This window comes from Phalaenopsis equestris, unplaced genomic scaffold, assembly GCF_001263595.1.
Source record: "Phalaenopsis equestris unplaced genomic scaffold, ASM126359v1 Scaffold000107, whole genome shotgun sequence".
Lineage (NCBI taxonomy): Eukaryota > Viridiplantae > Streptophyta > Magnoliopsida > Asparagales > Orchidaceae > Phalaenopsis > Phalaenopsis equestris.
Window position 1 is genome coordinate 2,814,378 of NW_018164549.1, and position 16,263 is coordinate 2,830,640.

General features: G+C 36.5%; 1 protein-coding gene across 1 annotated transcript; it reads left to right on the forward strand.

Moving 5' to 3' along the window:
• Positions 1 to 13,280: 13,280 nt before the first annotated feature.
• LOC110020765 (cytochrome b561 and DOMON domain-containing protein At5g47530-like) lies at positions 13,281 to 16,143 on the forward strand. Its single transcript, XM_020718978.1, has 3 exons — positions 13,281 to 14,145; positions 14,744 to 14,998; positions 15,669 to 16,143. The coding sequence occupies exons 1-3, from the start codon at positions 13,531 to 13,533 to the stop codon at positions 15,996 to 15,998; spliced, it is 1,200 nt and encodes a 399-aa protein (XP_020574637.1). The 5' UTR covers positions 13,281 to 13,530; the 3' UTR covers positions 15,999 to 16,143.
• The last annotated feature ends 120 nt before the right edge of the window (positions 16,144 to 16,263 follow it).

The window sequence follows — 16,263 nt, forward strand, 5'->3', positions numbered from 1 at the left end:
AAAAATCATCAGAAATAAAGTTTACCATCATTATAAATTTTAGTGACCTCAAAATTGAGTGATCTTATGCTCATTGAATCTTCTCGTCGAGATGCTCAATTCAACTATAAATATAACAAATTTCAACTTCATTTAATTATTTAGGGTTCGTTTGGGGCAGCGATCTACTGTAGTTTTGTCTGTTTGAATAAACTGAGTTTTGACAATTTTTTTTCAAAAAATTGTCGCTAAAATCTGCATTTTCTCACAAGTCCTAGCTAGGTGTGGTGGTAGCTTTTTAGTCGCTATCTGATTTTTCCAAAAGAAAAAATATAATAGTCATCACAGTCTTTTGAACATCTGATTATTTTTCAATAGCTTCACATCTAATTTTTAATAAATTGCATGTGCCCCAAACAGACACTTAAACTGACAATCAAAAGCTTCATATTATGCTTTAATGATTTGCTATTGGCTTTATTTGACCCCGAATTGAATCAATTTTAAAGCCCGACATCGTGTTGCCGAGATTCAATTTGATTATAAATTATGAATTTAAATTTGAAAATTTATTATAAAAAAGTATCAAGATTCGTGCATCATAAAAATGTATTAATGACCCATCAACATGATATAAATCTTTGTGGGTATTAGTTACATTAGTTCATAAATATCATAAACAATTATTGCTTTGATTTTATAATAATAATCTATTTATATTTCAACGGTCAAAGTCCTCCAAAAAATTAAATTCTTTAATTAACAATTAATGTGGGAGGCTGTGCTGCAGTTATCATATGTCATAACGAAAGAGCTAATGTACATTTAGTGGTTAATATAACAATATGATCATTAATTAATTAATTAATTATTTTTCCGATTTAAGAGATTGGAATCTAGTTAGAATCCTTGTCATACAGAGAAAAATATTGCATTAGGACTCCGCACGTAGAGTTACGTGCGGAAGCCAATGAAAACACATCACGTGGAGGTGACAGAAAAAAAAATCAGTCCGATAATACCGGGGAATATTCCCCCGTGTTATTCAGGTATTATTGTATGTTATTCAGATGCTATTGTGTTCTAGAAATATTTCTGGTGTTATAATAACACAATAACACATCAATAACACTTGAATAACACACAACAACACATGAATAATACACAATAACACCTGCTTAACACTGGAGGAATATTCTCTTATGTTACCAGACAGATTTTATTTTTTTTTTTATCACCACCACGTGGCGTGATTTCATTGGACTCTGCATGTAACTCTACATGCGAAATTGTAAGAACATTTTATTAAATTATTTGCGGTCTTATTTCCAACATAAAAGAAACCTAATTCTATAATTACATGGATTGTTTATCTTGGCTGATTTTTTTTATTATTATTTTTTATTTTGAAAATTCAATATTGATGGGGGGATTGAATTAATATTAGTTTATGGAGGGTAGAAGATTATATTTAGATATTCAGGGATCTCTTACTATTTTTGTTGGTCTGGTTCTGGCGTGATATATAAGTAATATACTATGTTGGGTGTTATTATCTGATAGTGACGTATTTCACCTTCTATTATTTTGGGAAATTAATGATATCACGTCTCTATTAGTATATACAGCCATGAACGAGTTCTCTGAAGTCACTTCGGTGGGTATAAGTCTCATATCTTGGAGCTCCACCAGATAGTTATAGGATAATTTTTTGTTCCGAATTTATGGCTACTGAGATACCCGTAGAAGATTCAATTCATGGATTGCTGACTGAGAATCTCTGGACGTATTTGTTCGACTACCGTAATGACTAAGTAGACTTAGGGTCATTGTGACTTGGAATGACGGGTCTGTGGTACACTTACTAAGCTACCTCTACCTTTTAGGATTACTCTACACTTCCTCTTGTTGAACCCCTTTGAGCCCTGTCGCTCTTTTGACTTCGTTGATATCATCTTGACGGTTTGATTATCAATGAGCTTTCGTCTATTTGGGATAAGGTAATTCACCCTCTGCCCTGATGGATGGGATATCTTCGTCCAGATAATTTTGGTTATTTCATACGCTTTATTTGTCGACGAGCCGCTACTCATTTGGAATGTGAGAAACCCACTCTTTACCCTGTGGCTTAACAAGAGCTTTGAAACATTGTGACGTTTCCTTACGAAATAACCACCCTTTGATGACTTATTCTCCAAGTTCATGATAATATAAGTAAAACACAATTTATCGAGAGTAATCATAAGTATCCCTCAGGATGTAAATAACCAGAGAGATCCATTCATTTGGGAGACTCATGACCACATAACTAAAGTATTCTTTTGGTTTCTCTGGTTAAAAATGGCTTATGTAGTGATTCTCTTCGTGGATGTTGTGTTTCGAGTACTTTGATCCAATCCTATCCGGGCGTATATTCTCAACCCATCATCCAAGGATTACCCGTACGTAAGTCTTTCACTTTTTTATTTTTATTCGTTTGCATATTTTTTGTTGTATATCATACTTTTCGATTCCTCTCATGTTCAAATCATTTAAATGATTCAGCAGGGAGATTTATTCGAATAAGAAAATTATACGACGACATATAAATAGACAAACTGACGACAACGACTCTTTAAAAAGAACCGAGAAAACAACATCTCCTCCTGCTTACTTCTTTTTTATTCGTCAAACGCTAAGACGCTAACTTGTTACTCTACCATCGTGAATCTTCGTACACAATATATAACAAAATTTATATTCTTTACGCATTTTAGGCTATTCAATAATTTTATTTTGCCCAATATTTAAAAGAAATTAAACATTTGATGATTTCATTTATCTAGTAGACCAAATTCGAAGTTGATTAACTTTTAATAACATAATTAGGCGGAAAAAAAAGTAATTAATAAAAAATTAACGGCCCATTAAACTTTAACAAGATACATCCAAAGCCTTGAGTACTACAGAATTTTGGGGCCAACTGCTCCTGACTGTACATTACCAACTTCTAAGACCTACTTTTTATTAATATATTTGACTTAATTAATAATGTCATGATAGCATAGTACTATGATTATTATGGGAGCATTTACATACATACCACCCAATTCTTTTATATTTACCTCTCAAATACCTAAATTATAAAAATTAAAAACAAAATTAAAATTTGTGAAAAACACCATAATTAAAATTTCGATCTTATAAATTGTAAGTTCACATTGACTCGGCCAAGAATGGGAGTCATCAAATAAGACAAGAAATATATAACAGCGAAGTTAGTGGAAACCCAACAGATTCGTGTTGACGGAGCAAACAAAGTAGACCTGGCTTTTCGACAGATGGAAGCAACGGTACAAGCCATTTAACCAATTTTGAAAGTTTTATGGATATAATTGAAACACCAAACGAATGTTGAATATGTCATGATTATAATGAAATCGAGTATCTAGGCGAGACGAATCTAATAAGCCCAAGAACACTCAATTTTAATATCGTTAAGACAGACAAATGTCTATCAATCGGTGTCTGATCAAAGAAATCTCTCAAAATTGTCCGATAAATAGTGTTTAGGAATTCTGTTTTATTTGTAATTTGAACTTTATAAATAGATACCGAAACCCCTCATGAAGGGGGAGTTGGACTTGGGGTCAAGAGCAAGTTCAGAGCATGTAGAAGAGAGCTAAAGCCCTATATCATGCACTGCAAATCCGACCAACTTTACTTGTTGTGGTCGCCTCAGGTCCTCTTCGTCGCAGCCTATTCCAGCCGCCGCCACAACTTTCGGCCACCAACTTCCGCAACTGAGGTGGTCGTTGCCTCTGGTCGTTGCAGCTACATCCGGTTACCACCTCTTCCGGTTGGCACAGTTTCCGACATCCGCCGCCGCCGCCTTTTCATGTTGACAACACTTTGGGCCACTTTCGTCACCACCTCGGACCACCGCTCTACGGGTCGCCAACTTTTTTAATTGCTGCCACCTCCTTAGGTTGTCTTCGTCGCCACCACAGACCACCGCCTCTTTTGCTTGCCGCCGCTCTAGACCGAGGCCGCCGCTGGCTACTCTGACCGTTGTTGCTACCTCTGGTCGCCTTCGGCCTACTCTAATCACAACCAACTCCAATGTAATGACACACCACGATGACAATGTAATAGCGCACTCCGAAAATGTTGTAACGACAGCTGTCAAAGACTATATAACAACACACCCCAAAGGTGGTAAATTTCTTCGAAATCCTAAAGTTATCTTAGTGCAGCTCTCGACTCGGACCCCCACGGCCTACAAACATCATCATCTCACACCACTACAACCTATGCGACCAACAACGACCTTCGAGGTCCCCAGCTCCTGTAACTTCTGACTCCGACCCCTGCAGCCTACGGTCGTCATCACAACTCACAAATACAGCCTATGTGATAAAAAATGGCTTATGTGGTCCCGACCCGACTCTGACCATCACGACCTATGACGATCATTACAACTCACCACTACGGCCGATGTGACCAACAACAACATCTGTGGTACCTTGCTTGCACAGCTCCTGGCTCTCGCCTGACGACCTACAGACGTCATCTAAGCTCTCCATTACGACTTGCGTGACCAACTACGACTTAAATGGTTTATAGCTCATGCAGCTTTCAACTTCGGCCCTTGCAACCTAACGATGTCGTCACAGCCTGCCATTATGGCCACGAGACCAACTACGACCAACGTGATTCCTAGCTCGTACAGTTACCAAAATTTAGCCCCCCAAGGCCTACAAACAACGTTACAACTCGCCTTTATGGCTTACATGGTTTGTAGCTTGTACAACTTTCAACTCCGGCCACTGCGACATTCGAACATCGTCATAGTCCACCACTATAGCTCATGTGACCAAGAGTGGCCTGTGTGGCTAAGAACTCCTACAACTTCTATTACTGCCTCAGTGATCAGCCGACACTTTTGAAACAACCATCTGCAACTCACATGAACAATTATTATCATGGATTTCAATTATTGTCTATAAGACAAAACTGGTGCTACAACCACCGTCCACAACAGTTACGACAGACTACTGTTTCCATAAAAAAAGAATATGAACCTTGTAGTCTACTTTCATCGAGAACTACTTTCATTACAGCTAAACCATGACCAATTTTGATGAACCACTGTTATACATTTACAATGATTGTTTTGTAACTTCATCTTCCCTAAGTCAAGAGAAGAGGGGACCCATATATCAAAATTATATAGTGGGTCATTTCATCTGGCCCAGACACTGTGGTTTTTTCTTTTTTATAAGATTTTTTCGCATAAGAACTTCTAGTATCGCTATTAGTTGTTTGCTTATATCTGAGTGTTTACTCGTCTTTCGAGCAACACTTAGACGATAAATCATTACTCTGCCTCTACAAATTTTCTAGCACATATCAATAAGTTAAGATACTCCTTTTACAAATTTACACCCCCTCCTCCTCTTCTTAAATGAGAATTATATTTTAATCTACATCTAATTAAATATAGATATATATTTGTTGAATCCTTTTGGTACTTTGGGTCCAAATATTTAATGAATTCATATAAATTTGAGTGAGATCTTGTAATTGTAACAAATTAGGTGGCTTTAGCCTTATAGGACTGCGTAATTGTAAGAAATAAATAAATGCTATAATTAGAGATCGTGGGCATATCTGATATTTGTTGTTGAAAAGAAATTGTTATGATGTCAGAGAACTCATAAATAGGCATAAATAGTGATGAGTTAGTCATCTTTCTTATGTAGTTCATATAATCTTGAATGATCATAAATGAACTCAACAATGAAGTTTGATAAATATAGGCGAGTTCGGCAAAGGAGTTCAATGAGTTCATGCGGGCTCAATGGAGGAGCTTGAAAAGTACTGGCGGGCTTGGCACAGAAGCTCGTCAGTACTTCATGAGGAATAATTACTGTAGCTATCACTTCGATAAGTGTGGTTGGAAAGTAAGACTGCCAACTATTGACTCCATGCTCATAATACTATTTATGAGTAAATCGGCAAAATAGTCGGAAACTATTTACATAGGGTCATTTTAGTCTTGTTTAAAGAAGTGCTGAAATAGTTCCCGATCTTTCTGAAATTGAGCTCTAATAGCTCTCCATGTGGACTATTTCATCCCCCTATTTTGATACTTTTATAAACACCGACTAAAACGGTCTCATAAAAATAATCGAGAATTATTTTGGCAGTTTACATTAATATTTACATCAAAAAAGAGCCAACCCAATGGGCCTAGAAGGCCCACTTACACATGGGCTTTTTTGCTATCTTAGGAGGGCCAATAATGTGGTCAATAAAAATTGATAGTGTTTTTATTTCAAAATAAATTAAATAATAATAAATTTAATTATATAAAAAAATTTTGTAGATATTTTGATCCATTTTTTTGTTCAAATTGAATCGAAGAAAATAGCTTTATTTCAAAACGAGCCAAATATATTACTAAATTAAAGTAATTTGACACAATGAACCCTATACACCCCCCCTCCGCCATAAATTTAATATAAAAAGGCTAAATAATATTACAAAACTATACACTTTAAAATTGTAAGCATACTTCACATTACAATTCATGACATGTTAGATAAGACTCATATATCATGAATGGGATAGATGCTGGAGCGGAGCAGAGCCCACGAGCGGAGTGGAGCGGAAGGATCTGTCTAATCGGGGGACTTTCATTATGTGGGTTAGGGGTGCGCGGGCAACACCCCGCGGTTTGGTGCAGGGGTAATTTAAGTAATTACATATTATACCATAGAGTTATGCATATGTCTTGTTTGTAACTCTAGGTGAGTCTCTGAGACATCTGAGAGCTGAATCTTGTATTCTGTACTATTTTCTGAATATTGAAAAAGAAGTCGCAGCTCTGCTCCCGGGGATATAGGCATCATTGCCGAACCTCATAAATTTATACGTGTTCTTCTAGATTTGTGTCGATTCTTATTTTTCTTTGTCATAATCTGTGCCACTTGGCTAAATGCAAAACGTTCTTTAAATAAAAAATTAAAAAAATAAAAAAATCGGTAAGCATTCAGCGTAAAGGAACACGGCAATTAATTAATTTATACAATTGCGCATCAAAAGTCAACAACAAACCTATCGATTTATTAAAGTTGTTTACCTAATTTATGTACATATGGAATTATGGTACTTGACATGGTTCAAATTTAAAATTGCTAACCAAATTTTAATCAAAATTTGACTTGGCTCAAAATCAAATTAAAAAGTTTATGTTGATCTTGATTTGGGTTTGGATCAACTTAATATCAAATCATTAGTAATCTTAAACGAGTAAAGTTTATAGAAGTGTCAAAATAGTCACAGACTCTTTAAGCTGAGGTTGAGATAGGACTCATAGAGTGATACTAGAGCTCAATTTTGGAGTAAATGGGGACTAGATTCGACCAGTGTTTAGCCAGTTCAACAAGAATGCTCATTTCGAGAAAACTCGTGTAGAAGAAGTCCTCGACGGGTGGATTAGGTTCGACCACTTTGACAAGAGGGTTCCATTCGCCCATCTCAATAGACGGGCTAGGTTCGGCGTAAAAGTCCATATTTTGGGATAGGCTTATATTCTAACAAAATTAATAACCTTAAGAGTTGACTTGGCGTTTGACTTTGTGGCCATCTTGGAATAGAGTCCGAAGGGGGGAGATTTGTTAAATAACTAAGGAATTTGCATTTCATGGGCAATTACATAGAGACCACTGGAAAGTTGCTATTTACAAATCTAACCATTCTCTTCAATCCAATTTTCAAATCGCCGCTCAAATATCAAAATTCATGATAAAATCTCAAGCCATATTTTCATATGTATCAAACACTCAATAGTTTGATCGTAGCACGAATAAATACATGTTATATAATTTAAAAAAAAAATTTATATAAGATTGTGGCACGACGCCGTAGTTTATCTGTTTGGCTAAACTGTGTTTTGGGAGCAGTGACAACTTCCTAGTTGCGGACTAACTTTAAAAAAAAATATTAATTTTATAATAGCCATCGTAGCTTTTTGAATATCAGATTATTCTTCAGCAGCTTCATAATTACTTTTTAATAAGCTGTTGTTGCACCAAACACATACCCTAAGACTTGAAATAACATCTTGAACAATATTTGGATTAATATGAGATATCAAGATTGTTAAGAACTCTATCTTTTAAGTGTGGAATTATCAGCTAGTATTGAAACCATTCATTATATAAATTCATGCTATTACTGACGGTCAAAGGCTTTTGATAAGTATATACAAAAAAAATGTTAGTTAATAATAAACCAATGGTTAAAAGGAGGTATCTTCATAGCTTGTCGGAAATATAAGAAATGATCATATTTCTGACTGTTTAACGATGACTATAACCAAGGGTTTAAGATGACAGCATAACAGTCATTTATCGATCAATTATATGTCGATTACTTAACTTTTTAAAAGTGAAATACACATTTTCATTCATAGATCAAAGCACCAAAGCGTCATACATATAAATTTGAATGTTTAGATGGGAGATACAAAAATACCTAATAATTGTGAGCTAGGTATGCGAATTTGCCTTCAAAATTGGGCATTTGCATTCATAGCACACAATTCTTATGTATTTGCATATCTCAGACCTAAACTTTCATATTTTCACAAATAGCACTCTAAACTTTAACATCACATAAAAAATAATAATATTATTATTATTACTTAAAAGTGAAATACACCTTTTCATGCATGAATTTAAAGAAGCAAAATGTCATGTATGTCAATATGAAAGTTTTAGTGTGAAATGCATAAATATATAAGAATTGTACACCTTCTAAGCAAATTTATAATTAAAATTTAGGTGTTAGACATGGAAAGACCTAAGAGTTGAGTATTATGAATGCAACAATGAGATGCATCATTAAAATTGTAGGAAACCGAATAAAAAATTCAAATTTCTCCAAAACATTTAATCTCAAAATGCAATAAATCTAACTGTCAAAAAAAAACTTTAATGAATAATGGGATCGAAGTTACCTATGATTTGAGTAAAGACGCGCTGGTGAGAAAACATGAGAAATTTAGAACGCCGGTTTGATATAAACAACTTTTCCTACAACGTTCCAACTATCTTTGAACGCCAGTTTATAATTTCTTAATAATTGTATTTTGATCGTCAGTTATTAATTGGATAAAAACATACGGTCTGACTTTCCAACGATGTTTCATTGCCGCTTATATAATTTGATATGAACTGAAGGTTTTGACTGTCAGTTACTAGATTCACTAAGAACCCATGGGTCGGCTTGTATTTTTTTTAAACAATGGGGCAAGCATCGTGGGCACAATATTGAGGAAAATTCTTTCTATTTAAAAACTGGCCATTAGAAGAATTATGAAGCAAAAGAAGAAGAGAAAAGAAGTTGCATCTGAGGTGAAAGTTAATTTCATTGTAGAAAGATGTGAAGAGGTGGATTTAGATGTATCATTATCTGTAGTTTCTCACAGTTTGTTTTTAGTTGATTCGAGCTGGATTCTGGGCAAAGGTGCCACCTATCACATTTGTCGTCATTTATGGTGGTTTTGTACGTATAAAGAGCTGGATAACAATGTAATGACTATGAGCAATGATCAAGCTTTCTGTACTATTGGCGTAGGGAGTATCTTTATCAAGATACATGATGGTATTGTGAGGGAGCCAACTATTGTTAAATATGTTCAAGATATCAGAAATAATTTGTTGTCAGTTGGGGGCTTTAGAGCTTAAGGGATACAAGATAGTTATTGAGGCAGGAGTATGAGGATATGTTATTGAGCAATGATTTTTATGAAAAGAGTTCGTCATCATAATCTTTATTATCTTTAAGATAGTACGGTGACTGAAACAGTTGCTATTGCTGATGATTCTTCTGATACCACTATATTGTGGCATATGTGGCTAGCTCATGCTGGAGAAGCTTCACAACAAACTTTGATGAAACAATGATTAATCAAATGGGCGAGCATCTGCAAGCTTAATTTATGTGAATATTGTGTATTTGGCAAGAAGCGACGGGCATCTTTTGGTATTACCATCCACGGTATAAAATATTTTTTAGAGTATGTTCACACAGATGTTTAGGGTTCGATGTAGAAAGAATCATTCAGCGAACAAAGATACATTGTCTCATTTATTGATGATCACTCCAGGTATGTTTTGGAGTACACTATGAAACGCAAAAGCGAGATGCTAGATATTTTCATAATTTCGAAGAACTGAATTGAGACTCAAACTGATAAAAAGATATGTTTTATTAAATCAGAGAATGAGGTGAATACACTTTGGATGAGTTCTTACAAGAGTGCTAAAGAGCTGGGATAGAGCACCACTGCATTGTATGAGAGACACCACAGTAGAATGGGGTGACAAAGAGAATGAACTGGACCTTCGTGAAGAAAGTTTGATGTATGTCTATAAATGTTGTGGTCATTTCATCAATCTAACATTGGTCAACCCTCACCACATCAACAACTAAAGCCTAACAAAAGATTTTGGCCATGTGCCAGAGAATGAAAGATGGATATCTTGACTCTTGGGGAGTCTTATGTGCGTGAAGCATACCCTAAGGTCATTCCAGTGGACATCTTATTCCCGTGACATCAAAAAATGATGCCAACATGCATATTTCAAGAAGTAGGCCAACGGTGAGTTCATTTGCTTGCTTATATTGTTGATGATATGTTAATTGCACCTGCTAGTCAGGTTGAGATTGATAAGATAAAGAATAAACTATCCAAATATTTCAATATATAGGAGTTGGGTGAATCTCAAAAAAATTGTTGGCATAGATATTCTAAGTGACAAGGTAATTTGAAAGGTTTAGCTTTTGCAGGGATCTTTTGTCCGGAAGGTGCTGAAGAAATTTTGGGTTGATGACTCAAGCAAGGCGGTAAGTCTACCCATAGCATCTCTTTTTTGGTTGAGTTTAGATCAGTGTCCTAAATATAACTGGAAAATAAAAGTTATGCGAGCAGTTCATTATGCTAGTGTAGAGGGCGATCTGATATATGACATGGTTTTATTAGACCAGAGAGCACAAGTATTTGGTGTTGTGAGCAGGTTCATGCATAATCCATGAAGGAATCATTGTCAAACTTTGAAGAGCATTCTGAGCTATCTGAAGGATACAGTTGATGTTAACTTGGTGTTTGAGATGCAGTCATTTATTGCAAAATTATTGGTAAGCTACACTAACTCAGACTGTGCATGTGATATGCATAGACAAAGATCTACTACTGGCTATTTATTCATTTGGCAGGAGGTCCAATCAGTTGAAGGTCAGATCTTTAGTCTATCATTGTTTTACAAAGGTTAGTACATGAATATCACAGAGGCGATGAAGGAAGTGATTTTGATGCAAAGTTTATTGGATGACTAAGAGTTGATCGACATTCTCAGACGTTGTTCAGTGACATTCATAGTGCAATATTCACAGCCACAAATTTAATGATCATGCTCACACTAAGCAAATTGATGTGAGGTGCCAATTTGTTCGGGACTTGATTGATAATGGCAAGGTTTTGTTAAAAAAGATAGATAAGAAATGGAATCAACCGGATATGCTCATCAAGGTAATACCAATCCAGAAGTTCATCTATTGCAGGAGTTTGGTGAACAACTGAGCTCAAGTCTGATTGCCAGTCGGATATTTTGAATAACTACGTAAGATTTGATCCCTTTAGGAGGGGGTAGGTAGGCAATTATCTTGGTGTAGTTGAATTAGAGTTTGAAACTCATTTAGTCATCTCTCACTTATCTGAAAGTAAGGGATGAGATGAAGATTATTGTATTTATAACTTTTATTATAATTTAGGGTAATTTGGTTTTTGGCTTTATTTACTTGTATTCCCTAATCTTCCTTTATAAAAGGGACTTCAGGTTCATGAGAGACTCATGGTGAGAAGTGTAGAAGTTGTAATCCCAAGACATTTTTTTTCTCCCCATTCGGTGCCATTGAAATATCTCTCCCCGTCGACGTAGGTGAATCAATCTAACGTCAAACCACGTTAATGTTTTATGTTTGATTGTTATTGTGTGAATTTTTTCATTTCGACATTGTTTTGCATAACACTATACTCACAACTTTCCTTTTTCTTAATAAACTTTTTTCCCCACATTTTATCTTCAAACTTTATAGTAACATCTTGAATCTCCACGAGGACCAATTCATGAACTTGCTTAAAGATAGGGCTGTGAATTTAGCTCGAAGGTCGTTAATTGCTCGAAAATTAATTTAAATTTTCACTCGGATCGAAATGTGATCGAAATAAATAAGCCAAGCTATGAGCCAAAATTTTGAATCGAATTTCATTGCAACCGGCCTGGGTTCGACTCGAAATCAGATTTTTAACAACCCTACTGATGTTAAGTTATGAATTTAGCTAATTTAGTTCGATCGTTAATTGCTCGAAAATTGATTCAAATTTTGTTTCTATTTGAAGCGCCAAGCTTACATGAGCTCTGCCTATCACAAACGTAGCTAAAGGATTAGGTGGGAGGGGTTAGAATTGGTAAAAAGAGTCGTTGCTCCTACGCTTAATCACATGGGATCATGACTAACCATGGTTAGTAGCTTAAATAAATATTCAAGTCACCCATTGGTTTTACTATAGTATTAAAAGTGCAAATCAAAATCTATAAGACTTATAAATTCTATAACCATTTCATCAAAATTCTTAAATTTCAGAAGAAAAATTCAAAACCTTAAACAGAGGTTAGATTAACTATAGTTTAGATTAAAGTTGGATTAAGTATAGTTGTTAAATGTGCATTCCTTGTGCGGTGTGACAAAGATGCAAATTGTCATGGGTGACATAGTAGAGGTGCATAGTGTAAATTACATTGACCACTTGAATTAATGGTTTTTTTTTTTTTTAAAACATAAATTTTCAAGAATTCCACACGCTTTAGGATGCAAACAATAAATCAAAGCCCAATTTAATGATTTTTTTCTTACAAAAATTAATATTATATTTTTTCATCATTGAATATTTATACGCCAAAGGGTTAATTAAAACTTTGGTAAATCCACCCGATCGAGTTCGATTCAATTTTGAGTCGGCTCAACTCGAAATGAAATATAACGAGCCACAAGTTGATTTCATCACTAATCATAAGAATTTATGGTCATCACAGATTGGGAATGAATCAAAACTAAATATTGCCAATAAAAAAAATAAACAAAAATTTAAAAATCAAGTTTTTTTCTCACTTAAAGAAAAAAAAAAAGTTTTTTTTTTTTCTTTATTTTTGTCGATCACGTTGAAAAAGAAGGCACATTTAGACGTGAGGAGTTGGTGGGAGGCAGAAAGAAGCCTCCTGCCATCCTCCCAACCAGTGGAGCTTCCACATTTCCAAATCTTACCAGTCAACAACTCTCAACTCCCCCACCCTCCCCTTTCCCTTTTTTAAGAACCCTAATCCCCCTTCCCCCCTCCTGCTGCCATCAAAACCTTTCCTTTAATCCCCATCCCCCCTCAAATCCCCTCCTTCCCTCTTCCCCCATCGCCAAAGTCCCATCTTTCCCTTAAAAAAAAAAAAAATGCAGATCCAATCAACCTCCCTCCCCCTCCTCCTCCTCCTCTTCCTTTCCCTCTCACCCCTCTCCTCCTCCCAACAAAGCTGCACATCCGACACGTTCTCCCAAAACAGACTCTTTTCTCTCTGCAACTCTCTCCCCGTCCTCTCCTCCACCCTCCACTGGACCTATCATCCGGCGAACTCCACCGTCGACGTCGCCTACCGCGCCCCTCAAAAATCCGACGGATGGATCGCTTGGGCTCTCAACCCCACCGGCTCCGGCATGGATGGAGCTCAGACAATCTTCGCCTTCCACGATTCCAGGAACGTGATGACCACCGTATCTTCGCCTATAACTCTATCCAATCCCGTGGTGAAGAACTCGAGTCTTAGCTTCAAGGTTTACAGAATGGGTTCTGAGTTTTCCAGCAATATGATGACGATTTATGCGACGATTCAGCTGCCGGGAAACAGGACGAGGGTGAATCATGTGTGGCAAGCTTCCAATACCTTCTCTAATGGATTGCCGTCCGGTCATCCGACCACCGGGCCAAATGTTCAGTCGACGGCGACGCTGGATTTTCTGTCCGGCCAGTCGTCGGCCGCCGCCGGGAGTTCGAGGCTGCATCGCAAGAACGTAAGTTTATATTCTTTTGCTATGGTTCTTTTGATTTATGTTTGTTGTTTTGCTTGGGAGGAGTATTTAGTAGGAATTATTGATGGAGTTTGGGATTCTAGATGGGTGTAATTGAGGGAAGCTTATTACGTGCGGGTGTTTGTATGTCCGGACGACGGTCTAGATGTGGCCACACCATAGTAGCCATGCCCATCAGGACGTGTAATAGTTGCACGTAATAATTTTTTGTAATTGAGCGAAGCTATCTCGTGAGTTGACTCAGGCTCATCTCAATATAGTTCATGAGTTGAACTTGATGAGCTAAGGAACTTAACTCAAGATTGCTTTTATTTGACTCATTAGCTTATAAATTGAGTCAAAGTTTTAGAACGAAGTTCGAGTTCAGCCTCAGAGCTTGAAGATGATTAATTAATTAAGATCGAGCTTAAACTCAAGCTTAAGTCGGGGATGGCTTGATATCTCGACTTGTTTACACCACCTGATTACAAATTAAGCCTAATAGTCTCTCATCTTTTTAATGAAAAGATATTTATTGTCAAAAATTTCCTCTTTATCAATAATCTAACAAAAACTTCATGATTATATAAATGATATGCAGACACATGGAGTTTTGAATGCGGTGAGTTGGGGGATTTTGATGCCCATTGGAGCCATAATTGCAAGGTACATGAGAGTGTTCAAGTCTGCTGATCCAGCATGGTTCTATCTACATGTTGCTTGCCAGTGCTCTGCTTATGTAGTCGGAGTCGCCGGATGGGGGACCGGTCTTAAACTCGGCAGCGACTCGAAGGGAATCACCTACCACTCGCATCGCAACATCGGCATCACTCTCTTCACCCTCGCTACCCTTCAGGTATTCATCTCTCCGTGCTAGGTTTGTCAAATTGGGTTCGCGGGTTGGGTTCAAGTTTGACTCGAAATTAGCTCGATTTGAATTGTTTGACCAGAACACAACCCTGGATATTAAATGGGTCTAAAAGTAAAACCTAAACCCTACCTGTCTTCAACCCGTGAACCTGAACTTGACCCATATAACATGTTTAATATAAGACATAATAGCTATTCGGGTTGATTTTGGGTCAATCTCAGGTCAATTTCAAGTTGACATGTCGATTTCGATTCAATTTTATGTTAGTGAGTCAATATCAGGGTTGGTGTGTCAACCCAAACCCGACTGAAAAAAGTAAATGGATCGGCATTCATAACTTGAACGTAATCCAAAAACTATTCAAGTCAACCCAAACCTAAATTTTTTTAGTCGAGTTCAAGTCAAGTTCATACGTCAGGGCAATCTTTAACACATATACTCCGCGCTACTCTTGCTAGTGTACACTTTGATCTGATTTACATCCTACGAAGAAATATCTTTCAATCTCGTTGCCTACTTGTTTCCCATCATAGTGAAATTTGCAACGACGACAATAACACAATAAGACGTAGGAGTAAACATGTATGAAATCATGATATTTATATCATTTTTGAATGAGTTAACATGTAATGTAATATGAATATGAATCATATAGGTATTTGCGTTGCTTTTGAGGCCGAAGAAGGATCACAAATATCGCTTATATTGGAACATATACCATCATGCCGTCGGGTACACCGTCATCGTCCTCAGCATTGTCAACATCTTCAAGGGATTCGATATCTTAGACCCCGACGAAAAGTGGAAGCATGCTTATATCGGGATCATTGCGTCGCTCGGAGGCATCGCCGTGATCCTCGAAGTCTTTACTTGGGGAGTTGTTTTGAAGAGGAAGAGGGCAGGTGGATCTGATAAGTCTCACAATGGTGTTAATGGAGTAAATGGCACTAATGGTTATGGTGCAAGACAACATCAAGGAGTTTAGAAATCTAATGTCATATATATATATATATATATATATATGTGGAGATTGGAGAAGGATTTCTGTTAAGGTTTGGTTCTTTTTGTGTGTTTGTTGGCTGATATTTTTTATTAGGGTTTGGGTTTATATTATTAATTTGTTACTTGGTAGTTAGAATAGAGAGAGAGAGAGAGAGAGAGAGAGAGAGAGAGAGAGAGAGAGAGAGAGAGAGAGAGGGGAGGGCGGGTAGAGAGAATATTAGGTACGGATTCTGTATTCATGCGGACTC

Bases quoted from the DNA above. Each gene is read 5' to 3' on its own strand.
- LOC110020765 (XM_020718978.1), top strand. From the start codon at position 13,531: ATGCAGATCCAATCAACCTCCCTCCCCCTCCTCCTCCTCCTCTTCCTT. The intron at 14,146-14,743 runs GTAAGTTTATAT...AATGATATGCAG, and splicing joins CGAGGCTGCATCGCAAGAAC to ACACATGGAGTTTTGAATGC. The intron at 14,999-15,668 runs GTATTCATCTCT...TGAATCATATAG, and splicing joins TCACCCTCGCTACCCTTCAG to GTATTTGCGTTGCTTTTGAG.